The 27040-nt window shown below is 38.4% G+C and overlaps 1 protein-coding gene across 5 annotated transcripts in view; it reads left to right on the forward strand.

Moving 5' to 3' along the window:
• The window catches only part of usp54a (ubiquitin specific peptidase 54a), a 51551-nt gene extending 36189 nt beyond the window's left edge, over positions 1-15362 (forward strand). For 2 of the 5 annotated variants that reach the window (XM_084092284.1, XM_084092283.1), the window contains exons 8-22: positions 909-1055; positions 1621-1770; positions 3905-4073; positions 5175-5360; positions 5657-5845; positions 6128-6665; positions 6761-6903; positions 8030-8191; positions 8373-8492; positions 9883-10024; positions 10346-11247; positions 11664-11791; positions 11932-12069; positions 12646-12862; positions 13129-15362. In XM_084092284.1, the coding sequence (XP_083948410.1) occupies positions 909-1055; positions 1621-1770; positions 3905-4073; positions 5175-5360; positions 5657-5845; positions 6128-6665; positions 6761-6903; positions 8030-8191; positions 8373-8492; positions 9883-10024; positions 10346-11247; positions 11664-11791; positions 11932-12069; positions 12646-12862; positions 13129-13688 (3891 nt within the window). In that variant the 3' untranslated portion in view covers positions 13689-15362. The remainder of the gene's footprint in view (positions 1-908; positions 1056-1620; positions 1771-3904; positions 4074-5174; positions 5361-5656; positions 5846-6127; positions 6666-6760; positions 6904-8029; positions 8192-8372; positions 8493-9882; positions 10025-10345; positions 11248-11663; positions 11792-11931; positions 12070-12645; positions 12863-13128) is intronic. The other 3 variants (XM_084092285.1, XM_084092286.1, XM_084092287.1) reach the window with 3 other exon arrangements.
• The last annotated feature ends 11678 nt before the right edge of the window (positions 15363-27040 follow it).

Below are 27040 nucleotides of genomic sequence, written 5' to 3' on the forward strand. Positions count from 1 at the left end.
GTGTCTGTGTGTGTGTGGCGCTTGTCTGGGTTTGAATAGGATGGTGGCCATTGAGTAATCGCTGGGTCAAAACAGGATGCAATCAGTGGAATGTTAATTTGTCTCGTGGCCCTGAGGAGGACCAACTTCTTAAGCAACACACACACACACATTTGTTTTCGTGTCAGATCAGAGTTTCCGTGCGTAAGGGATGGCGGCTTATCACATCACAAAAAAATACTTTTCTTAATCAGTATTTTGTCTTTCCAGCAAAAATATCTAAACATCCTTGAAACAAGATATGTTTACTTTTTAAAAGAAATTCTATAGAAAGAACTTAAATTGATCAAAAGTGACAGTAAAGACATTTATAATGTTGTCAAATTTGGGGTAAGAAGAATAAACTTAATTCAAAGGGAAAACAAGTTTATTTTTTAACCCCTTGGCAAGCAATTTTCTTCTCATTTTAAGTATAAACCATATAACAAAATTTTGTTAGATTTCTTTGATATTCATATAAGGCATTCATACAACAATGAATCAGTACATTATTAGATTGTATTATGCTTGGTCTGTCTGTTCCCTAGTGCTAATGGAAGCAAACATGTTTTGAGATTTTAACCCTAAAGCAAGATATTCAGTATGAATTAAACACATTTGAAAGTTCAAGAACAAGGTGTACAGATCTGAAACACACATGTTTTCTTGACCCTCAGGGATGATGAAGACATGCTTCACATGCAGCTTAAACACACACAAACATACATATTATGTGTGTGTATGTGATTTGTGAATTATGAATTATGTAAGGGTGACTGGTGTTTGGCCAGGGAGAAGGAGAATTAATAGTAACAGTGTGTGTAAATCTTTATGTGTGTTTTTCATTAAGCTCCAGTATGAAAAAGCCCTCTCTCTTTTCTCATCTACAGGGCAACTGTGGAGAGAAGCTCCGCATCCGACGTGTCCTGATGAACTCCCCAGAGATCATCACCATTGGCCTGGTGTGGGACTCAGACCACTCTGACCTGGCAGAAGACGTCATTCATAGCTTGGGCACCGTCCTGCGGCTCGGAGATGTAAGAGAAACTCCCTGCCAGTAGTCAAAAAATCCCACAAACTACACTCAATGCTGCTGACATAAGTCAGATGGTAGATGAACAAACCCACAGCCAAAAACAGAACCCTTTGATATAGATGGTGATAAATGCAGCCAGGCCTCCGAGATTACTGTGATGCACATGGGAATTACAGGCAGAACTTGTCAAACTTGTTGCATCAATGACAATGACTCAAACATAAAAGCCACTGAGTTCACGCTTTCTTAGGACACGGGGCGGGCACAGGGTGTCCTAAGTGGTTTAACATTTCGCTAAGTACCAGGTTCATGTTTCAATGTGAAATGTAAACCTTTTTTAAACAGGCCCAAACAAATGATTGTTGTAAATCAAAATGCATCTAGAGGTCAAGAGTGGTAATTTGATCTCCATCACAGATGTTTCTAGTGCCTTTGAAAGATGTCATGATCACTTAAAATACGTAATCTTTGTAAGTTTTGTGTGCATCTACTTTTATGTGTGTGTATGTGAATGTGTATGCCTGCATAAGTAATAAGCGCCCTCTCCTCCTTTGTTTCACCCGTAGCTGTTCTACCGAGTGACGGAGGACAAGGCCAAACAGGCGGAGCTCTACCTGGTGGGCGTGGTCTGTTACTACGGCAAACACTACTCCACTTTCTTCTTCCAAACCAAAATCCGCAAGTGGATTTACTTCGATGATGCTCATGTGAAAGAGGTAATTATCTGGGAGAATGTGAAAGACGCTGCTCTTAGCTTGCTGGTTTGTCAGAGTTGTTCGTATTGCTTTATTTATACATGCCCTTGTCTAATGTTCCTTGCTTGCTCAGTCCACGGGGAGTTTGTGTGGAATCATTAACTGGGATAGTCCAATGTGTTGGCTCGTTATTTAGCATTGCCCCACAGGCTCCCAGCATGTGGTTAGTGGGTGGGTGAGTGTATGTGTGTTTGCTCCGTTAGTGCTTGCGTGCTGTTTTACATAATTCGGCAGCTTGTTGACTCACCAGTCAGGAGTGTGTATGCAGGTACATGTGCCAGTAGCTCGCTTCTTGTCAGTAGTCATCAGTGCACATTATGGTCATAACATAGACAGGAATGATACAGCGTTCAGTGATTATTATTCACCAGTATTAAAATTCTGGATCATGCCGACAATATACACTACTGTTCAAAAGTTTGTGGTCAGTAAGATTTTTTTTTAAAAGAAATTTTACTTTTATTCAGCAAGGATGCATTAAATTGTCCAAAAGTAAATACTTTTACATTGTTAATAATAATAATATATTTTTTATAGCGCCTTTCAAGAACCCAAGGTCGCTTCACAAAATAATACAAACAGTTGACAGACAAAGAGACAAGCAATCTGCTTATTATAACAATCAAACAAGCAGAAAATGTTACAAATGATTTCGGTTTCAAACGATAAATGATGTTCTTTTGAAATTATTCTATTCATCAAAGAATCCTGAAATAAAATGATCACAGTTTCCACAACAATATTAAGCAGCACAAACGTTTTTAACATGGATACTAATAAGAAATGTTTCTTGAGCACCAAATCAACATATTAGAATGATTTCTGAAGGATCATGTGACACTGAAGACTAGAGCAATGATGCTAGAAAGCTTTGATTTAGCTTTGCCATCACAAGAATAAATTACATTTTGAAATATATTAAAATAGAAAACAGTTATTTGCAATAATAAATTATAATAGTATTTCACAGTATTGGTGTTCATACTATATTTTTTAAAAAAGCAGCTTTGGTGAGCATAAGAGATTTAAAAATCTTATAGACTCCAGACTTTTAAACGGTAATAAAAAAAGTCATGTTATGACTGATAACTGATAAATGGTACATTTTATTTAAATATTAAATATTAATAGTGTTAAATACAAAAAATCTGTAATATTTTGGCTAAATTAATGAAAAATAAAACAATATTTTATAATATATAGTATTACATTTTTTTTTTAATTTTCTGAAGATTTAACGTGTTTTTTTTTTTTGTGTGTGTGTGTTTTTACAGATTAAGTTTATGTAAAGGTTGAGATGACAGCAAAGATTTTAAATGTAAAAATAAAGGAACTGAGCATGCACAATTAACTATCGAAAATATCCAATATCAGCTGATACAAATCTCTAATATTGGTTGATGACTGATGTGGTACCAATATTGTGCAAACTACTTGGAAAAAATAAATAATTTGCGTTACGTCACTAACGCGGTGTGTCATTCCCTTAGTTCTGAACATGCAGGATTTAGATTCACAATAGCAGTGCAGGACTGTGGATCCTGGACAGTTGCATACAAATCAGCTTTTTTCGTGGAGTCTGGCAGGCTATGCTGACCTACACATGAGCTGCGCAGAGCTCTTACAAAAGCCCTCTGAAAACAAGGATATCCCACTATTGTTTACAACCCCAGCTGGACAGCGGCAGGGCGTGGCCTACAGAGAGAAACCGCCATGATAGTCCACCGCAAACAAACACACACACTAAAGCTAACTAGTTCACGCTTGCGTTCATTCTTGTCTGTTACTGCGGCCGCTCGGACACCCTGTCTGGTTATGGAGGAAGCGTAGAGAAAGTCGTCCATTTGGGAAGTTGGAGTCAGGGTAAGATTCGTCTGAAAAGTGTTGGACTTGGGTTTCAGTCTCAGCTTTGTTATTCAGGGTATCCAGAACATTTCAACCTGGCCTCTGCTTTTGTTTAGTTTTCCACAATGTGTAAAAGTAACATTTGGTTGAGATCTGTTGGGATTGCGATTTTGAAAATCTGTCAAATGTATTATTTGAACTGCTTTATAACTATACTTTCTCATTCTCGCTCTCATTTTCTTTCTCACAGATTGGGCCCAAGTGGAAGGATGTGGTGTCCCGTTGTATAAAGGGGCATTACCAGCCACTGCTGCTGCTTTATGCTGACCCCAGGGGGACGCCAGTGTCAGCTCAGGATTTGGCCTCACGCCTAGACCTACATCACTACACTAAAGCATATTATGACAGTGAGGATTCAGGTATTTACACACCATCATAAGGCTAGTTTATTCATAGAACTCACTTTATTTCTTTCATTCCTTCATCAGGGAAGTTCTACACACTACATCAAATGTTTAATTCATAACAAAATGAGTAATATTTCATGTCTGATTATAATAATTATATCTGTGCATTGCTTTTTAGACAAATTTTGTAGAGTTTGATAAGGCTATTACTGTAAAAAAAAAAAAAGTCCCTTTTAATTTGACAGGAAAAAATCAGCAGCTGTGGTTGTCAGAAATTCACTTGGTATGTGGTTTATTTCATTAGGGGATATGATGTCAGTATTCCAACACAAGTACCAAAGTCTACTTTTCAGCTTAAAATCTACTGATCTACTGATAACCACTATGATAATATAGGATAACCTTAATATAAATGAAGCAAAACTATTTAAATAAAATATGTGGTGTAATGAGAGGCACTTCTGGCAATGTCTTTTTTTTTAAAACTGTTTTTCACTATAAATTACACAGTAATTTATAGTTTTAACTTCCAAAACCCATAAATTACATACAAACAGTATTTACAGTAAAACTGCATAACTGCAGTGTTAAACCATTTACAGCTTTTCACCATATGTGGTAAGGTGACAGTTAACCAATTAACTTTTTTTTCCGCTCGCCTACAGTTAAAGAAAATTTCCATCAAAGACCTAAAATCTGAGTTTAAGAGATATGTGACAGGTTAAAAATCTAGACCTGTGTGTGATCAAAGTCCTGAAGTGGGAATTAGGTTTTGAGTGGAACTGGTTCCTGTGAAAGGAACAGCAATCAGATGACTTTGAAAGTCATGTAGTGTATGGGTGACATTTGTGGTGGTCTTCTTGTATTGCTGCTAAAGCACTTCAATTTCCTATCAATAAAGTACCTACCTATCTTTGACCTTAGTAAACAACTACTCAGAATTCTGTAGCAACCACCTAGCAATGCCCTTTCTCCTCCCTTCCCTGGCTACCACCCACAATATCTTAAAGTTTTATGCGGGCAGTTGCCACTCACTTTTTTTTATTTTCTAAAAATGTAAACATCTCCAATTGGTAGCTTTAGTGATAAGAATGAAATCTTCTGTTTTGTCAGGCCGTGAGCCATCAATTTCCAGCGATACACGGACAGACTCCTCCACTGACAGCTACAGCTATAAGCATTCACACTCCCACTCCCACCACGAGTCTATGGCTTCCCACTTCTCCTCTGACTCCCAGGGAACCGTCATCTGTAACCCTGACAACGACTCTGCCTCCCACAGCAGCCTGGAAACCACAGGTACGTCATTATATACGTTCACACTGAAATACAGTTTAGACACCATATTAGATGTATTGACACTAAATGTGTTGAACCATACAGTAGTCAATTTGTCCTGCTTAAGGCTGCACAAATAATGCGCGACCTGGCTTAGTGTGGTTATCAAATTGCAAAGGCTGTGATTTGATGAAAGATACTGAAGTGTGGGTTTTTTACAAAAGAATGTATCAGAAGAATTTTCCCCCTCCCCTCCAAATCGTCCCTGCTGCTCTACAACTCCAACAATGACTTTTGTTGTTGTTCATTTTGTGAAGGTCCTTTGACTGAAAGCGATCCAGTGCAATGCCACACTCTGAGAAAAGATGGGGTCTTGGACAGAAAGGGAGGAGTTTTGGACCGGAAAAGAAGTGCCAGCAGGCCACGAAAACTTGAGGTCCGGGGTGATTCAAGAAGTCGTTGTTCTAAGACAGATGAGGTGTTGTCTGCTGGCTATCACAGTGAAGGTATGCATTTAATATAATGCTGCCACCAAACCACAATACAAAATAAAAACAGATCATTGTGTTACTTTAATGGAACCCAGGTTAACAATCTGTAACTGTGGTCAGTGGATTGATGCTCTCTGACAGATCATTAGAGGATAGTGTAGCATGTTGGACAATGTGAGCTGCATTAGTCATCACTGTTGCTTTTACTGGCTGTGTACAGTAATATTAGGTTATGTAAAAATAACATTTCCTCTTCCTCTTTTTATTTTTTTATTTTTCTCTCCTTCTCTCTAACAGGCGAGACTTTAAAAGAGCAGCAGGTTCCCCGCTCCCTACCTAAACCCAGCTCCAGTCGACTAAGAGACTTTAAGGAGACCATGAGCAACATTATCCATAACCGGCCTCTTTCTGCGTCGTCCTCGGGCTCAGTTTGCCCACCTGATTCCACCACTAAGGCCCGAGACTGGGAAGCCGACAGCACCAGCAGCGAGTCCAAGTCCAGCTCCTCTGGAGGGCGATACCGTCCGCCCTGGAAGCCTCGTCGTGAGGCCCTCAACATTGATAGCATCTTTAGCAGGGAACGGCGCAAGCAGGCCGGGTACAGTCCGCTAGGAGCTCTGTTGACTGAAGACACAGGGCCTCAGGGGAACTTGGCAGCATCCATGGAGCAAACCACCTTTCGAGACCTGCCAGGACTCCTGAGACGAGGATCAGAGCAGCCCCCACGGCTTATCCAGAGGATGGAGAGCGGCTACGAGAGCAGTGAGAGGAACAGTAACAGCCCCGTCAGTCTAGACATGCCTGTTAGCGAGGGCACCAGTAATGGCACGCACAGGTATGATGCAAAAATCTTTAGCAGAATTCATAAGGATCTTTGTTAACACATTATTCATATCTCTCTATCTTTCTCTCTCTCTCTCTGTTTTCCAGCTTACAAGAGGGAGGAAAGAAAAACCCTCCACCTGAAGTCAGCCCGTCATGGAAAACTGTACCTGTCGTCAAATCCAAGAGCAGCAGTGCCCTACTGCAGGATGTCAAAGCGTCAGTCAAGGGCAGCAGTCACATGAGTTTAGGTGTGTACAGTATGATCATGTGTGTTTATAGTCGTCACATAGCCATCATGTTGGTGAATTCACCTGTTCTTTACCTTAGGGTATGAATCATTCTTTCCAAATGTTTAAACTAGGTGTCACATGCCTTTTTTGCTTTTTCATAAAAAATTACTTAATATACTAAGCAAGCAGTATTGAGCAGAATGTAGTGGAATCAGTGGCCAAATACATCCTGTTCCTTTCTGTGAAATGTTATCTCTGTATATCTGTTATGTAAACTGAGGAACATGAGTCTGCCCTGGAGAAATATCAGCTGCTATATCTGTTTGTGCTTCTCCATGTGACCAGAATAGATATGTTTGATCATTGCCTTTTTTTTTTTGCATATTAAAACTATGTGCCTCTTAGGCTGATTTCACACTGCAAATCTAAATGCTTCGATGCAATATTTTGACACTCATCTGATTTTTATTTTATTTTTTCCTGTTAACATTAATAATAGGGATTAGCGTATGTAATGATCAATCACACAATAATTGACATGATGTTTTTCAAATGATTGGCCTGTACCTTTGGTCTGATTGGGTAAAATTAAGACACCAACTAACTGTCTCAACTGTGTAACAATGAAGAAAGTTTCAGAATTAAGAGAATCAGATACAAGGGGTTAGATATAATCATTGTTATTTTAGTATTATTTATATGCTATTATTTATTCTAACTTTTTTAATTTTAGTTTGTTTAAGTTTATGTGCTGTGTTTTAAGTTTAGTTTTTATGTGCTTTTGTCATTTTTATTACTTTATTTTCTATTTCGCTTTCATTTTTATTTCAGTTTTAGTCATTTTAGTACTTAGTCGTTTTTAATCTGATGTTTATGTTTTATATTGCTTCAGCTTTATTTCAGTAACAAAAAACCATTTTCAGTTGTTATCGTTTTCTGACTGCACAATAACAACACTGCATGTAAGTCAGATGGCATTGGAAAGTTGGATGCCCAAATAATCTTTATTTTTGCTGTTTACATACATGCAACAAGGTCAAGCCTGTGTTCTGGATGTCAATGAAAAACAGAATTGGTTGACTGTAAATGCAGCGATGGATCATTACAGAATGTTTCCTTAATATTCCTTAATGTTTGTGTGTAGCAGGTGAGGGCCGCAGTGAACTGGATGAGCTACAGGAGGAAGTAGCTCGCCGGGCCACGGAGCAAGAATTACAGAGGCGAAAGGAAAAGGAGAAAGAGGCGGCCCTGGGCTTCAATCCCAGACCCAGCAAGTTCATGGATCTGGATGAGCTCCAGAACCAAGGTACGGCGTCAGCATGCCGCGAAAGGGCGAAGGGAGTGGCTCTGTCTCCGGATGCATTTCTTGGGTTTCTGCTGTGGTTTAACATTTGGAGCTTGGGACTGCTTGTGTACGTGTGTGTGAAATGTGGGTGTGCTGGTTTCCGTGCTGAAAAGCGCTATGCTATGATGTTTGTCACCTGCAGGGAAAGGGGAAGGCTTTGAAAGGTGTGTGTTGGAGGCAGAGTCTCTGTTAGACCAATCTCTGAGGTTGGAACAGGCAGGAGAGGTGGCCACCGCTCTGTCTGTGGTTAACGAAGCAATGTGTAAGTAATCCTGCCCTTAGCCTGCTGCTGCTATCACTACTGCCACAAGCTTGTGTGTCTCTACATCTCTGTGTTTGAGTGTGTTTGTCTCTGTTTCAATGTAGAGACTCTTCATGAATTCTGCGTATAGTAATGATGTACACTATACGCTCTGCTGTGTTTTGATTATAGTCAATGCTGGTGATGTGTGACCATGTCGAGATCCGTGTCAGCCAATAACTATGTCCTGCTGGCTGATAAACAAAAGCCAGTTCCAAAACCTAATCAACAGCATTGTCAATAAAAAAGTGGGTTCAGTTGAAATAATTAAAAACCCCTTTTAATAAATTTGACCATATTAATATATTTATTATATTTATACATTAGGCATTTTATTGAGAAACCCTTATCGGTTGACTACTAGTCACTACACGACGCACAGCCTCAAGCATATATTTGATCATAACTGAAATTAAACTAGCAGAATCTGGGGGCTGGATTCAATGAAAATAGTGTGCCTGCTTAATATGATTATTACGGTAATCTGCCGGCAGACAAAACATTTGGCCTTCAAAGTGTTTTTCATTGAGTTGATCAGTGAGTCTTCCAAAGCATGTCATTTTCTTAAGAAAAAATACACATTTTTCAAGAATTGCACTTAGGTCCTTTCCTACAAATTTCTTAGAATTTATCTTAAGAAACTTCCTAACTTCTTTAATATTTTCATGAATCCAGCCCCAGAACCAGAGCTATCAGTTTTTTATAAATGTTAAAATGCTGTCTGTCTTTCTGTCTGTGATCAATGTGAAAGGCTTTACTTACCAATATCATTTTTGTCTGTCTGTCTTGTGTATGTCATACCCTGAGGTTTGTCACTTATGGGGTGTTCATATGTACACACACACACACACACACACACACACACTGCACACACTCTCTCTTTCACACCTTCTATGGCCTGGCCCCTGTGTGTTACCTACACCTCACTCCCCTACCTGCTTCACTTTCCAGAGCCTCTGTAGGGTTGGGTAGAGTGCAGCTCATATGATGGTGAAAGTATTGTTGTCCTGTAATTATTTATAATTAATTATACTGAGAAACGGTATTAGGCTCGGGTAATTTGCTTTTCTTTTAGTTCAATGGCTTAACTACAAATCATTTTGATTTAAGTCAACTTCATTATAATTTAATCATTTTGTGCTTGATAGAATTTAACATTTGTGTAAGGATTTTATTAGGTTCCCCATCAACCCTATTTGTGTGACCCAGTCAGTCAAACATCAAGATCCTTTTCATTTCAGTTCCCCGTAATGTGTTTGCATGCGCCCCATGATTCGGCTCTTTATTTTCTGCATCTGTTTCATTTTTCTTTTGCCTATTTTTGTTTTGTTTTGTTTTGTTTGCGTTGTAGCTAAACTCAGGCATACCTTGCATGAGAGCAGTGCTAACGCTCAGGGCAGGATGCAAAAGTGCATGAGGAGAGCACGAGGTCTGCAGCAGCGCATGCGGCAGAAGCAACAGGAGGAAGAAAAGGAACAGAAACAGCCCCTCAGGTACCTGCTGCTGGCTGCAGTTGTGTGTGTGTGTGTGTGTGTGCTCCAGGAGCCCCGCACACAGGAAGAGGAATCATGCATTTTGCCTTAAAAAAATAAAATAATGATCATTATTGTTGTAAGTTACTTGGAGGATTGAAAGTCAGGTTAGCGTAAGAAACCATGTTGCAGCGCGCTGCCCAGGTAATGTCACTCATTTAGAGAGGCTAAAGTAAGTCTATATACTGCATGACATCATCAAGAACTGATTCAAGATACTGACTCGCAGTTCACGGTTTATTATCAGAAACTCATTGGTATTTTTTTATGTTCTGCATTCAGTGAACAGTCTGTCCCGGTCCAAATACTTCTGACTAATGTTAAAGAAGAGGATGAGAAGACCGTTTCAGAAGATGCATTAAGACCACCGTCACCTCTCCACATGAAACCTCAGTCTATAAATAAACCTATTTCTGAAGCCCCCGGCCCTGCTGTCTCCTCCTACCATACAGACACACTTTCTCAGCAGCAGGGCAGCGCAAGGGACAACTCAAGTCTTCTTGCTGTTACAGAGAATGAGAATGTGCCACACTCAGACACGTGGGGCCCCAGAGACCCTGTCACCATCGAAAACTCTCTTGTACAAACTAAAAAACGCAGTTCTGCCACTGTGCCTGTTATTGCAGTGAATGGCTGCGAGGCTCTTCTCCAGTCCTCGGTTCCGCTCAATACGCCCTCTGGTCCAACTAATTTCAGTGCCCGTCACACACCTTCCATCTCTGATCACTCCAGCTCTGGGGAAGGACTTCAAATCCCACCTCGACCTCAGTCTCTCCATGGCCTAACACACGCACCCCACAGCCGCGCTTCTGATGCCTGTCAAAAATCACTCACGGCACCCTCACGTAATTGGTCCTGTCGCAGTCTGGAACGTCCCGATCGCAGTCCTACCGTGACGGACTCCTCCCTGTACTCTCCAGCAGACTTCCGTTCCCCCTCATCCCCCTGTCCTCCAACCCTTTCATCACCAGCACTGGAGCAGCATCCAGCCAGCCCTATGCCCGTGGAGAGGTGGGCCGAGAATGTCAATCGATACTACAATTCCCAGAATTGTGCGCGGTCGGGACGTGGCTCACCCTGTGAGGAGCTGTCTGAGCTGGACTCACTTTATCAGGCCAGCTTGAAGGCTCCCAGCATGCCCCGAGCCCCATTGGGACCCAGCCCTCAGCTTGCCAGCAGATCAGGTAATTTCGAACAAGACCTCACTTAGGTTCCATATAACTCCCATAACTTCCATATAATTTAAAACAATATTTTTTTTTAAAATAAAAGTATATCTCTTTTACATTTTGTAAAATTGTAATACAACCTGTAATGTTGTTGTTGTTGTTGTCATCATTTACCGTTGAAAAGGTCTGCCACCTGCAAAAGTATTAACTATTATAATATTAATAATGATTTATTATAATTTAAAAATGTATTCAAATAATTGTTTTTTTTTTTTACAATAATAAAAATGTAATAATTGAAAGTATTAATAATAAAAATATTAAATATTATTGTTATTATTATTTATATGATAATAAATATTTTGTATATAATTAATGAGAAGTCCTTTCTTAGAGACTCTTCAGGTTGTATAAATGTACTGTTTTTCTAGGCCCCGCTGCTTCCCGTAAGCACAACTCTGGATTCTCTGCCACACTTGGCCGTTCTAAAACCCCCACAGCAGAGATCGAGAGGAGTGCCTACAGGACGCCAGCATACAGCACTAAACCACTTCAGAAGGTGAGTTGGCACACCGGCATTTTCTCAGTAGTATTTATAGTACTGAAGCGTGTGTAAGATGTGTGTCATGAAGTAATTGTCATTTCTTAATGTGGATAAGGATATGAAATGCTAATGCAGTGTGTCGTGTGTGTGAGCAGCCTGTGTCTGCTGTTACCTATGATGCACCACTGGGTGAGGATGAATCATACAGTGCAGAGAACCTACGACGAATTGCTCGGAGTCTCAGTGGAACTGTCATTGGAGGACGGACTGACGTACCCCCATCCAGAAGCTTTGTGGGTGTCTCAGTTTAAAGTCACTTGGTCAAACACTCAAACCACATATTATGCACTCAAAATACATTAGCAACATTTAATTTGCTGCAAAATTTGCTTTCAAGTACTTTCAGGATATGTGAAATGCTACATCATGGTTTTTGTGAACTCATTTTGAAAGAGAAATACTGCCACCTGGTGTGACTATAGTGAACGCAATAAAACTACAATACATAGAGCAGTGGTTTTCAAACTTTGACAGGTGACATACCACTTCAGCTGGCAAGCAGTTTTTGTCAGTTATAATATTATTCATTTAGTCATTTTATTTTATTAAATCAGCCAATCATCTCACAGACCTGTTGGAATCCTTCATGGACCACAGTTTGAGAACCACTGACTTAGAGCTCAAGTTGCTTTTATTGTTTTAATTTGTATATTTTCTATAATTGATTTGTCCATTGTCCTATTCTTTTAGTACCAATTGTTTTTTTTGTTTTTTTTCTTGTTATTTCTTTCCTTGTCTGGCTGGGTCTTATTTTCACGTTGTCTCCTCACTCATTCCTTTCATTCTTCTGTTTTATTTCTTTCATAAAGGACCCCCATGTCTCCAGGATGTCGAAGCATGTGAACGTACAACCCCCCACACGTCGCTCCACCACCTCCCTGCATGTTTTACCCCCTCCTTCCCACAATCCTCCTGTGTTCCCTCACGAACCGCTGCCCCAATACCTTCACCCAAGCCACCGCCACCATCCCGCCCCTCCATCACACCTGCACCAGCAGACACTGAGACCCTCTCATGGACAAACAGGTAACCATCTCACCCCACTCGCTCGTTCAGCCTCCCTGCCACAGATGCAAGAGAGTGCCGTCTCTGTTGTTGTCTGTGATCTTGCGTTCCATCAGATCTGTTGTGAAACTGGTCAAAGGACCTAAAACACTCTTGAGGTTGAGGATAATGAAATTAGAGCTTGATGATTCATCTTACAAGTTGCATTCAATTTGACTGTTTAACCTAACCCTGAATGCATTATTGCTTTAAACAACTACTCAAATTATCTTCGATGCTCTCTGCAGGAGATTGCCAAAAGGCCAACAAGTTTCTGGCTGTGCTTGACCGGGGTGAAGTGTTCTCCTGTGAAAACTACCACAACGTTGCACTGAACTACGGCACCCTTCCACGGGCCCTCCGTAGGTCAATTTCATCCGGGCCCCCAGTGCACCAAGCGAGGTCTGGACCCTCAGTGGGCCCGGGGCCCCGGAACTACCCAGACGCAGCGTACGCCACACTGTCCCACCCTCACCGCACTACAGCATCTAGCAGGACGATGGATGGTTTTTACAGACATCCGAAACAAAATTCTGCTTCAACCACCCCATTCCCGCATCACTCCAGCCATCATCACCCGCACCTAGAGCCGCCAGCCCAACCCCGCCGCCTCGATATGCCCCCTGAGAGGGACTGGAGGGCTGGTAGGGACACACATGTCTTCCCCAGGACAGAACCACGTGGTGGAATGCCCCGTGGTCCTCCTGTCTATCTCTGCGGGCTGTGCAAGCAGAGCCCTGCTGAACCAACTAGAAGCTACTGCCAGACCTGCAGAGCCCAAATGAACCACTACAGGATGACCAGCTGAGTCACACTGGAGATGCATCCTTCAACGCACTCATTCTCTGTCTTAAAAGTAAGCATAAGACCCCATGCCCATTCTGTGAAGCTCTTTACACAGCAAAAAGCTGGAAGTTCTTGTTAGCCGTTTTGGCTAAAGTGAAAGACAATGACTTTCATGGCAGCTTTGGCTCAGACGTGAATGTGAGTGAGGAGTGTTAATTTTTTGAAACCGTATTTTAAATGCAGCTGCTGCGTTTAAACGCTGGAAGAAGGATGTCACTCCCTGCACTGTTACCTACAGTAAATGTTTCCACTGCTAATTCACTTCCAGAGTTAAGTTCACTTTAATTGGCCACAATCTCAGCATAAAGCTGTGCAGAACAGAGCACTTAACTGACGCAAACACACGAAACGTCAAGACTGACAAACTTTGCCTGCTGATATACAGTGTCTGCTTCGTATATGCACAAATACGCTTTAGTTTTTAATTAGCTTTTCAAGCTAACCTTAGTTCTGTGATTGTAATTTAACTATGTTAACTCAAGTTTAGTGCACTTCAGAAGTGTTAAGTTAGAAGCGTTCCTCTGTTGTAACTTCTCCCATTTTTATGGGAAAACAATGGTTGTGTAACTACTTCGTTTAGAGGGCTGTAACGTCATTGTGTAAGTAATCAGAGGTACATCAGATTCCTCCAGTGTACCAACAGTCAACTTTCAAAAACCTCATTGGCATCTGTGACGATATTTTTGTGTACAGTATTGTTCCGCCCGATAGTAGCACCAACACCTGTGATCTTTTTTTTCTTTTTTTACATTTTGTAGTAGCAGCAGTTTAACTTTGATTTATACAGTATATCTTACATTAACTGTTAAGTGCAAAACTATTTCATGGTTGTTTTAAGACGTGACATGTTGAAAACAGAAAGACAGAACTGTCTGCAGTGCCTTGGCTTGTGAAAGGCAATGGAACTGGGTGCCAGTGTCCATTTTATCGATTTACAGCCTTATAATAATGCTTATTATAAAAGTGATAAATTCAAGAATTGCAGTTCTCAAAACAAGATAATTTCACTTTTCCCCCCACTGGAAAATAAATACTTTTTATATTCATTTTATTTAATTTCTTGGACGATGTTGAGGTGAAACTTGTGGCCTGAGATGTTTAGTTGTAGTCTTACACATTGAAAGTGTTTCAGCTGTTAGCCAAGTTTGATGGTGCAATGTGCCATTTCATGGAAATCAAAGTATTACCTGCTCATCTTGAAACAGGGCCAAACATGTTTTTTTTTTTTTCATAAATTGTAGAGCATGTCAAATACCTCAACCAATCACATGCTCTCTTATTTTTATTTCGCTAGAACAGTTTTGCATGTAAATCAGGACTTAATGATGAATCGGAGTGCCTCTGCATTGAATTCTCACTTTTTTTTGCTTGGCCAATATGCAGTGCAACACTGCCCTGGCATGATGATTACTAACAGAACATGGATCTGTGACTGATTTACCCTTTTCTTTAATTAATATTCAAACAGATATGGCAAAAAAGCAAGGCTGTATATATAAGTGTGTACAGATAGGCCTATTCAGTCTTTGACCTTAAGTACAGATGGATTCAGATTTGATGTAAATGCTGTGCTAGAAATAAAACTTGTATTTTTGCAATAAAGTTATATTAAGCTCCAATCAGGAGCAGAACGCTGTACCTTTTTTCTGACTGCCTTTCATCCATCCATCCATCCGTAAATGCGTAAATGCAAATTTTGTTTGTTGAAATGCCATCTTCCCAGCAATCCCTATCAAATTGATTTTGAAAATATCCAGTAATCATGAACCCTTTTCTGATTTAAATTATACCTAATCTCCAACATGAACAGAAACAGACAGAACAGAATGTCAAACGGAACAGACATTTCAATGATGGTATCAAAGTAACAAAAATATTTGCATGATAAAAACAAAACTGATGCTTGTTCATGTGCCACTGTTAATATGCTAATTTAGACTTGAGAGTCCCTCCAGTGACCATCCTGCACTTGCTGTTTGCTTGTTGCACTTTTATTTCCTGTGATATTTCCCCTCTTTCCAGTCATAACAGGAAGGTTTGTTAACCTTGACCCATCATGAGTTCTTCTCCAAGGATTTCACTTGTTCTTCAAACATTAACACAGTGAGATGACAATGAGCTTCTAGTTTTGTATAACAGTAATAAGGTTGTTTCAGTTCCTTAGCAACAAGAAAACTTCTAAAACAAGGAAGGAGGTCTAAACGAGTCACTATGTCAATGTAATAAATGTCTTTGTGTATAAAGTTGAGCATAAATGTGCAAAAGAAATTGTTAGTATGAAGGTAAGTTGAAGTATTGAACTGCTAAATGAGGAAAAAGTAAGCAAGGTAATTGAAGATTATTATGTAGAGGTAAGCAAACAAGCAAGTACAAGTAGGCCAGTTAAATGACCTACACTTTTGGACTTGTGCGTTGCTCTAGAATAGTGCAGGATGTGTTCTAGTAAAGTGTTAACCAATGTAACAGCAATGACAAAATAGTCTGCAAGTCAATTGCAAAGTAAACTGCAACAGGTCAGTGGAGCAACTGCCAATTCAGTTTGGTGTGAATTGACTTGTGCTGTCTGTGAGGAAAAGAGCAAAAGGTCTTGTGAGTTTCTTCCTTGCAGATTCACAAAGAACTTGAGTCAAAGCAGCATCTGCAGGTAAAGGCCAGAAACATCAGGGCCCGTATTCATAAAGAATCTAAGAATCCTCTCAGAAAACTCTTAATTTAGCTTAAAAACTTTTATGTAGGAGTCTTAGCTTAAGAGCGATTCGGGACCGATCTGAGAGCAACTCTGAGCAAGGAAAAGACAAAAACTTTTATCTTAGTAAGGAGGCGGGGTTGACCCCGTTGCTATGTATGACACAATCTTTTGACGACTGTGATTGGTTGGTTGTCCAAGAAGGAAAAAAAAAAGTGATTTTAAGTATAGGGTCTATTCTAAGCCTTCACTTTGAACTTTACATGCGTAATTTTTCCTATTTGATCGTTCTCTCTCACACACACACACATTATATATGTGTATATAAATCCTTTTTTTATTTACCATGCTGTTAATTTCCTATAAGGTATTTGATTGCTTAGAATGATAAAAATTGTTCCACTCTTTCCAGTTACACTGATTACTGGCATGTCTATTTAAGTGGTGGTTTGCATGTTGGTTTTAATGTATCAAACATGGAATTTTCCCAGTGGCCAAATATCGTAATGTAGTGATTAGCCTACTTTCATTTCTGGCGCTATGGCATTTCTGCGCTGTGTCGGAGATGTTAGCGTGTCTCTAATAAGATCAGTCACAAACATGATCCCTGCACGATCTAATCTAGTCTTATTAACTCACTGTCATCCATTGTCTGCAACACATTTCTTCTCCTTCTTCGTCTTTCTGCCATTTTCTCCTCTGCTAAAGAAACTTAAGCCTCTTAAAAGTCCTCGTCCGTGCTCCTAACAATTTTGACCTTAAGACCTCTTTTAAGGGTTAAGATGCTTTCTGAATTACTTTTTTCTTTACTAGGACTTTTTCTTTAATTTTAAGAGTAAACGCCCACATTTCTAAGAATTTTCTTAGAATTTTGTCACTAGGAGCTACTCTTTGCATTAAGATTCTTTATGAATACGGGCCCAGCTCTTTATTGGAAAAGCATTTACTTCTTACAGCAGAGGACTGGACGCAGGATGTTTCATATAACGCATCATGAGGAACTGTTTTACCTTGTAAAATTCATGTTTTTTTGGTTGTTTTTTTTAAACCAGGCCCCTGCTGAGCTGTTTTTTGCTTTCCTTGGAGCTGATTATAATGCATGCAAGTTGATGTAGCAGTTTGAAAGCTTAAGCCTTCTCATCTACCTGTGGCGGTAACACGATTTGTGCTCTTTATGTACTCCCTCCAAGTTGCTATGGTAAGAAAGCACCTGCTAAGAACATAAATGTTCTCAAAGCAATATTCAGGCTCCAATACATATATTCTATATTCTTTACAAAGCCTCAAGCTGATTTTCTTTTGTAACATGCCCTTAATCAAAATAATGTCATTCACACTGTTTCAAACTATAGCACCAGCTGTGCTTCCTAACTATAGGCTTAATAATGTTCTGGATGCCTGTATCCTGCAGATATGAAGATGTATTGATGTAGTGCGATCGATCCACCAAACCAGCCATCTGTGGTTCAATATCGCTTAGAAATGTTGCCTTGTCGATTCAACTGAAAATGTAAGTGGGTCATTCTAGGGGCATATCTCACGCTGGTGGATCACCTGACATTGTTCTGTTGTCTTTCTGATCAAGCAGTGAGAAATGGCGCTCTTGAAAAACAGAGAAGCAAACCATTGACAGGCGCTGTAATCTCTCATTTGCTGTAGCATCACTGGAACTGCTGTCCAGCTAAACTCTGAAGGCATGCGAAAGCAAAAGATGCATCTTTTACCATAATCTGCAAAACGACCATGCAAATGGTTTGATCTTCGGCAGGGGAGTTATGCGTTAACTGAAATCTGATGGGACTGAGGGGTTGTGTTGGTTTTAAATCACAGTACTTTCCTCTGCGGGGTAATAGATTTTTGTTCTGGAAGCGAACCATTTGGAATTACTTATAAAGATTTAATGAGCATTAATCTAATCAGCATGGGAAGTCTTCATGCTGCCAATAACATGCAAAGCGTAGGCTTGAATCTGCTGCAGTGACCATGAAAGTCACATTTCATCTAAGTATTAAAAAAATTCTTCTTGAAAACTTGATTACAGGAAACGAGAGTTTTTAGTGAAAAGGATTTAATAATAGGTGCAAGGATCTTTATTTTGTCTATATTATATACCATAGTCCAGAACTCCAGCTCTGAACCAAACTGCTCCAAAGATGCTTGGATATTTTACCATATGTGGACTAATAGACATGTCTTTAATTGGTTCCTGTCTTTCATTCAAAACATTACTGATAAAACATTTGGTTCCTTAACTCCTTTTTCCTTCTGGCTACTTTTTGTTGTGCCTGTTGCAAGTATATTAAGAAGATACAGTAATATGACTTGTGTGAGTTATTCGGTGGTTATTTTGAGTGCATGCATGAATGAATTTGGTCTATTTATCAAACATATTCATGTTACTGAAATGGCAGTGCTGAACTAATCCATTCTTTCACCTTTTCTAAGATGACCTATAAGTAGTAGAGTGAAGATGACTATCTTTGGTCAGACCCTTTGTGCTCCAGAGTCTGCTTAACTGTTACATGTTCTGACCAATATTTCTCTCACACAGAAATGATTAGGCCATTACCAATGCTGACTGACCTTGTGTCTCTTTCATCTTTGCAGTTTTTCCTGTTTCCATTTCAATGTTTCCATTCAAACTAGAGCTGTTTTGTCAGCTATTTTGTGCAATGTGAAGTATAGCTTTATTACAGCTACATATTTACTCTTCAATCAAATGTGATTGTAGACCATATTTAGGCGCCTTCGGCCCCGTTTTTCATTTTGAGCCATTTTGACTAACATCCGAATCTTTCCAGGAAAACCGACCAGAAATATTGACGACATTCAGCACTACACAGATTTTTGTCCAATCAAATGCTCTATCAAATAAGAGTCCTTCCACCTAATAATTCATTTTAGTTAGATTCACATTGTACTTATCATATAACCATCATATTGTAATGGAGTCCACTGAAGACAGGTTGTGTAGAGAACCAATGTACAGTTTATTGGAGTAAACATGAAACTAATACCAAAAAAACATAACAATGACCATAACTTCACTTGAAACATAAACTGAAATATAAACCTGAAATCAAACATGAACTTGAACCTTACAACATCAAAGCTAGACGAAGAAACAATTGGACATGATGGCTATATATATACACACAAAGACTAATGACTAACAGGAAACACCTGAACACAATAAACCAATGAGGAAACAGGACCAAACCAGAACAAGACGCATAAACAGGGGAGGCACATGGCAAAATCAAATGAGGGCAAGGGAGAAACCAGGAACGAAACTACAAAAGAAGAGACATGAACATGAAACAAAACCCAAAACAGATGTGACACATATACAGTGTATTTATGTAAATGTATTACACTGTGTATAATTATTTTGTTTATATAAATACACACATATGCATACATTTAAGATTTTTTTTTATTTATATATAAAATATATTTATATATAATATAATTTTATATATATATATATATATATATATATATATATATATATATATATATATATATATATATATATATACACATATATATACACATATACAAATATTTCTTAAATATATACATGCATGTGTTTGTATTTATATATACAAAATAATTATACACAGTACACACACATATATTATGTAAACATAAACTTTTATTTTGGATGCGATCAATTGTTGCCCAGCACTAATATAAACACTTTAAAATAGTGTGAAACTAAATGTAAAACAATTTTGGAATTAGCAAATTCAGCTGAGGGTAAGTACACCCAAAAATTATGTAGCTTTCCTGTAGCTTAAACAGTAGAGCGTTGGCGCTTGCAAGGTCATGGGTTCGACTCCCAGGGAAAGCAAGAATTGATAAGAATGTAAATCTGTACCTTGAAATGCAATGTAAGTCATTTTGGATAAAAGCGTCTGCCAAATGCATAAATGTAAAAATGAAAATTAATTCTGTCAGCATTTACTCACTCTCATGTAATTCCAAAACTGTATGACTTTCTTTCCTCTTGGAACATAGAAGATATTTTAAGAAATGTCTCCATGTTAATTTGTCCATACAATGAAAGTCAATAGGTACCAAAACTCTTTGGTTATCAACATTCTTTAAAATCTGTTGTGTTCTGCAGAATAAAGTCAGTTGTACAGATATGGAGTGTGTTAGGGTGAGTAAATGATGACACAATTTTCATATTTGGGTTGATTGTCTTTCAAAAATCTTTTGATTTGATTGATTTTGTGCACTAGGTGAACAAAACATGTTCTTGTAACACTTAGAATAGAGTCCATTGAGAAGAACCCATTATATCTTTCAAGGATTCCATGAAAGTGTATAGAATTGCTGTATGTGCAGGGTCCGTGGAGGTCGGTTGCATAAACTTCTTATAGTCTAACAAGTTAGTCATCTATTTTTTATCTTCAGATGGGTCATATTTTTTATCTTGAATCAGAATAAAAGACTGATTAGCCCTAACTAATTGCTTTATTGATCAGACTAGTTCTTAAGAAAAAGTCTTAACTTAGCGGCTGTGTTTATACAGCTGGTCCCTGGAATTGTTCAGAATCATTGTGCGAAAAGTCTATGTATTCACATAATAAGAAGTCATAATAGTACTAACTATACTCTGCAGTATTTCACAGGACAGTTTCTTGTATCCATTTAAGTTAATGTAGCATAACTCAACATTACAATGCACATATAATAATCTCTCAGGTATACTGGTTCTGACATTATAGTGAGTTGTGATAAGTATCCTGTGCTGTGATAAAGTAGTGTTGTCCTAATCCTTGCTGTGTGAATTCTGGTTCCATAAGCCTGCCCGTGTGTCATCAGATAAGTGGGATTATTGTGAATATGTGATGAGACTGTGAATGTGCTTCAGCCTCACTGCTGTGAGGGCTTGTTTGGTCTGGTGGTTTATTACAGTTATGACTTTACTTCTAATATACCACCAATAGAATGTTATTACTTTTTTATTTGTGAAGTAAACGTTCTATTTCCGTTTTTGAAGGGGCTTTATGTTAAGATATTTGCAACTACAATTAAAGACCTCAGTGAGGTTGTTCATGGCTGCTGGGCCAATTATAGCATCAGTGAGAGAATATTTATCATAGTTTGCCCTTCATTCCCTCAATTACACAATGATTTTGGCTGTTTTATAAAGAGAAATACTCCTAAAAGACAAAATCTGTTCTTTAGTGAAAAGCAGAAACTAAGGATGATGGATATGTCCTGAGAAATGATTTGGTATGTGGCTCAGTAAGGATTATTCAGGGACTTTCCCAAATGATTAAAATGAGCTAAAAACTAAAAATGTCCTTAAAATGCCTTGCTGTATGTTGTGAATTTTTTCCTCTTACTAATGTACTCATCACTATGGAGAGGATACTGGGGGTAATATTTTGGAAAATATTTCCTGTATTCAGGAAAGCGTTTGTGATGTTTGGTACAGGCCAGTGTTATTTATTTAGTCTGGAAAACTGGTGGTCTGTTTTTGCACTAGACTTGTGAAGAGATGCAATTCAGTGACGCAGGTGCCCACATTAAAGGGTTAGTTCACCCAAAAATGAAAATTCTGTCAGTAATTACTCACCCTCATGTTGTTCCAACCGCGTAAGACCTTCGTTCATCTTCGGAACACAAATTAAGATATTTTTGATGAAATCTGAGTGCTGATCACTTCTCCATAGGCTGCTAGGTGACCGAAACTTGCTGGCCCAGAAAAGTTATTAAAGAGATCGTTAATATAGTCCAAGTGACTACAGTGGCTCAATCTTAAGTATATCAAGCGACGAGAATACTTTTTGTGCGCAAAAACAAACAAAAATAACGACTTTATTCCACTATTCATTTCCTTCTCTCTGGGCCTCTAGTTGGTTCACGTAGTGTTTTTGCGCTGCGCGTCTGTGTTATACGTCACCACGTAGGCTCACAATTGGCCGACGCTGGTCATGTGTGTGATGCGTGATGACGTGTAACACAGACGCGCTGCGCAAAAACACTACGAGGCCCAGAGAGAAGGAAATGAATAGTGGAATAAAGTCGTTATTTTTGTTTGTTTTTGCGCACAAAAAGTATTTTCGTCGCTTGATATACTTAAGATTAAGCCACTGTAGTCACTTGGACTATATTAACGACCTCTTTAATAACTTTTCTGGGCCAGCAAGTTTTGGTCACCTAGCAGCCTATGGACAAGTGATCCAGCTCTCAGATTTCATCAAAAATATCTTAATTTATGTTCCGAAGATGAACGAAGGTCTTACGCGGTTGGAACAACATGAGGGTGAGTAATTACTGACAGAATTTTCATTTTTGGGTGAACTAACCCTTTAATCCTCCATTAGCACAGCATCTGACCTCTTTCTTATTGCCTTCTATTCACAGTTCAGACTGAGATTGGGGTTATTTTAATATATGAATAATACCCTTGATTTTAAGTCTAACTTTTGGAGTTTGTATCTTTTTAAAAGGAGCCTATATTCTTTTTCCATTTTCTAACTGTATGAAATAAGTGAATTTGGCAGGAATGCATGGTTGCCTATCCTCCTGGGACCCAGGAATAGACTTTTGTCCTCTGGAGGACATTATATTTTTGTGAATTTCTCTGACATCATACATGTCACATCATACATCACGGATGTCCTATAAAGAGCACATCAGGGCATTTCAGAGATACCAAATGTTTGGAAGTTTCACAATGACAACTTCCTCTCCTTGGACTTTAAAAATGACTGACATTAATTTGGTTATCAAATTTAACACTCTTATAGAAATATGATAATATTTTGTAATTATAATTTAAGTCTGACAAATAATTGTAATTGTTTGTCATAAATAAACATCTCAGGAAAATGTTATGGGGTTTCAAATCAAAATATGACTTTCTGTTACGAAACAAATACATTATTTTCATACATGTCCACTGTAGAGGACATCAGGACTTAAATCATGTTTATCATGCACGATGGGAGACACAACAACTGAATAGGGAAAGAAATTTCAATATTCCTATGAAATATTAGATATTATTATGAAAATATTGCCAATAACTACTCCCCTTATTACGTTTCTTTTTTTATTACATGTTGCCCCAAGAACACATTATAATGCAAATTAGAATGTACAAGGAAAAAACCCTTATGGCCATTTTACACATAAAGCAAAATGGTTAATCAAATAATTCTATTTGATATAATATATAATAATAGATATAATAGTTATATCTTTCATAACATAGTTGAGAATCATCTTTATACAAAGTTTGGTGTATATAAAATCCTGAAACCTAAAAAATTGATTGGTGATTTGTTTTAAAAAATTCCATTGCTTTTGCCTATTCTTGTCTTTTTATTTAAAAAAAAAATTGAGTCCTGGTGTCCTCTACAAAGGACATAGCATAGCATATGAATAAAATTTCATTTTGCATCAAATCAGCATTCAATGATATTCCTGTTACTTTTATGTGACTGCAGAAGCACAGATGTTATCATCTGCACCTTGAGCTGTTGCCTAGATTGATTGTTCTGCATACGAGCTATGGTTCATTGTGACTGACTGATTCTGGCCTGTCAGTAAGAATGATTCAAGAGAAAGTGATTTAACCCCTGCAGGGAGCGTGTTGACTGATGAGGGGGCTGTTAATCTGCCTGCATGAAGTAAAGGTGTGTGAGAGTGACCAGCCTTCTGGGCATCTGTACCAAAATCACACTGAGGCACTACTGTGTGCTCTGAACCTCAAATCTTACTTTTAAAAAATACTTGCAGATCTATTAATGAAATAAAAGGCCACTTAGTTGTACTTAAAGTACACTTTCGTGACTGTTCATTAACACACGATACTTAAAGTCCCCCTGTGGTAAAAAATCAAGCTTTTAATGTTGATAAACCATGTGTAAATTAATAAGTCCATTGCTGAGTATTTTCTCCTTAAAACTGCAGTGAACCAAAGAAAACTCAAAAACGCGGTTTGAAATCGCTGGTGTTTCTGAGGTCACAAACTACCTTGTAACCAATCAGGTCAACTTGTGATCAACAAGTGGATCTCTGAGCTGGTGTGAGTGAGTGGAGGCGGGGCTAATGTGCATATTCATAACTGCTTATACTAAATGAGGCAAGGGTTTAGAGTTACATTCAAGCTATTTTAAAGAACGTTTAAAATCGTTTAAAAAACGATAATTTTGGTGATAAAAGATGAGTTTTGAGCGATAAAATGATTGACTGCAGCGGGACTTTAAGTACACTTTTAAAAAGTGCACTTTGTAATGTCAAATTAAAAGTTTTACTTTAAGTTTCGTGATGTTTCAATAATTTTTTGTCGTGCTTTAAAGAGGTACAATTATTTTGATGTTTACTAAAATACTAAAGCATAACATTTTAACTGTATTGTGTTGTTCAATATTACGTTTAAAGTTACTATATTTTGAAGAGATTATGCAGATATTACTTGTTTTTGTCTTAACCTGATTCACTGCGGTAAGTTTATAAGTGTTAATATTTTAGACCTGACGGGATTGTTTTCGCGGGAAATAACATACGTCACTCTCCCTTGTGTGTCTCGTCATATCCGTAAATAGAGAAACGTTGCTCTGGCTACTTTGATGTGTGGTGTGGTAGTGGCATAGGTTAGTTGTCATAAAGAGCGAGAAAGCAACACACTAAATCTCACACTAAGACTCACCCATTTAAAAAAATTGTAGAACAGAGGAGAGTTTGCTGGAAAAAAGCATTATCTATTGGGAAGGGTAATTTCATTATGGTTGCTGTTCTAGGATTTATTTACTGTGTCTATTAATGGGTATAACGTTTTCAGCTGTTCAGATTCAGGGGCTCACATGACACCATTTTCAACTAAGAATGGAAATTTTTGTATGCGTTTTGACTGTTCAATTACACGACACCGGTGTTCAAAAATGCAAACTTTTGAGAACAAGTTACAAAGTGCAGGTTTTTGAAAAGATTATTGTCCGTTATCGTTATACTACAAAAACATGAATTTGTGAAAATCGTGACGTCATGCATATTACATGTTCAGTCTATAGCATAGACAGTATAAGAAGTGGACAGAGCCATCTCATTGGATCTCAATTGAGACAAGTGAAGCCCATTTTTAGCGATTTCTTAGCACTTCCTTTCCTGACGCGCAGACTCAAACCGAGCAAAGCGTTACACGGACCACGTGAGCAACCCGTCTGTCTTCTAGTAGCTGTGCCAAGAGAAATCTGAATCATTCCCTTCCGAATCTTGCAGAGACGGAGAGTGTGAGTAGGAGCTGTACATGAGCTTGGAGCAGGAGCAACTTTTGCTAGGTATTCTGATTAATTATATTGTCATTTTGCCTCCACGTCCCCCCGATTGCCCGCGAGCTTCTCCTCCCGTCCATACGGTAATCTCTCTACTGTGCGACAGAGAGTCGCGTGGTTATGACGCAATCGTTAGCCTACTTTTACAAAAACTGCTTCTACGAGGCCATAACATAAGCTACAAGGTAATGGAGCATTTTATACATTGTTGTGTTTCTTTAGAAATAAATAATGGACAAATGGAGTCTTCAAACGCCTCAGATGTAAAGTTATTCGCTGTCAAAGTGACGCCAAAATGAATGGGAGTCAATGGGATGCTAACTGCAGGTGAAGTTCTGCTACAAGATGGTGGCACGCGGCCGGCTTCAACTTCCGGTCGACTTCCTTCCCGCCTGGTCTATAGGCACGTAGTGTTTCTTTACAAAGTGACATCGCCAACTACTGGCCTGGCATGCATAATACATCAGTCTTAACCGTTTTCGCGTTGTGAACAGGAATTGTTTTGACAATGTTGTCTTCTGTAGGCCGAAAATTTAAAGGAAAAACTTTTCTGTTTTTGTACATCATTGTTGTGTAAACATACCTGATCTTTTCCATCTAAACTGGTTCTTAAGCCTAGTAGTGAATGTTTTATGAGAAGTATTTATCCGCACAACAAAAACAATGTTAGAAGGTCAAAAGTTACATAGTGTAGCCTACCTGTAAATTTCATTTTAAATTGTAAATTCTAAAGTTAAGCTAATCACATTTACTTTGAATTATAATAGGTTACATTACATCAATTGCAATTAAATGACAATTCATTGTTTGAAAACATTCCATTCATTTCGCACTTCGTTTGAAGTGGGGCCTATATTATTTCGGTAATAAATGCTCTCTTTAAAAGTATTCTAAAGTGTACTTCGTTTCCCATTGGTACATACAGAGAAAAGACTAACATTGAGTCAAAAAATTGTGAAATTATATTTTCTCTATTTGCTATGCTGATAATTGTGATTGTGTATATTAGAAAACAATGCAAAATAGGCTACTAATCTTTCCACAGAGGTCTCATGTTTTAAACCTCAATGCATGTCTGTCTAAAACTAAATGTTTCATTACTTTAATGTAAAATTAATAATCTGAAAAATGACCATTAAATCTTGTCAATTTCTTAATAGCCGTCACAACAATTGTCTACTTACAGTATGTGGAGTCACGTCATTATGCTGCTCTAATTTCATAACAGTTGTCTGGTCTGAGTGCGTGTTAAATAGGAAGGTGTGCGAGTACTTCAGCTAGACTGTCAAAAAAAAACAACAAAAAAAAACTAGTAGGCTACGGCGC

The sequence above is a fragment of the Abramis brama genome (genome assembly GCF_963993115.1).
Source record: "Abramis brama genome assembly, chromosome: 19".
In the NCBI taxonomy this organism is placed as follows: Eukaryota; Metazoa; Chordata; class Actinopteri; order Cypriniformes; family Leuciscidae; genus Abramis; species Abramis brama.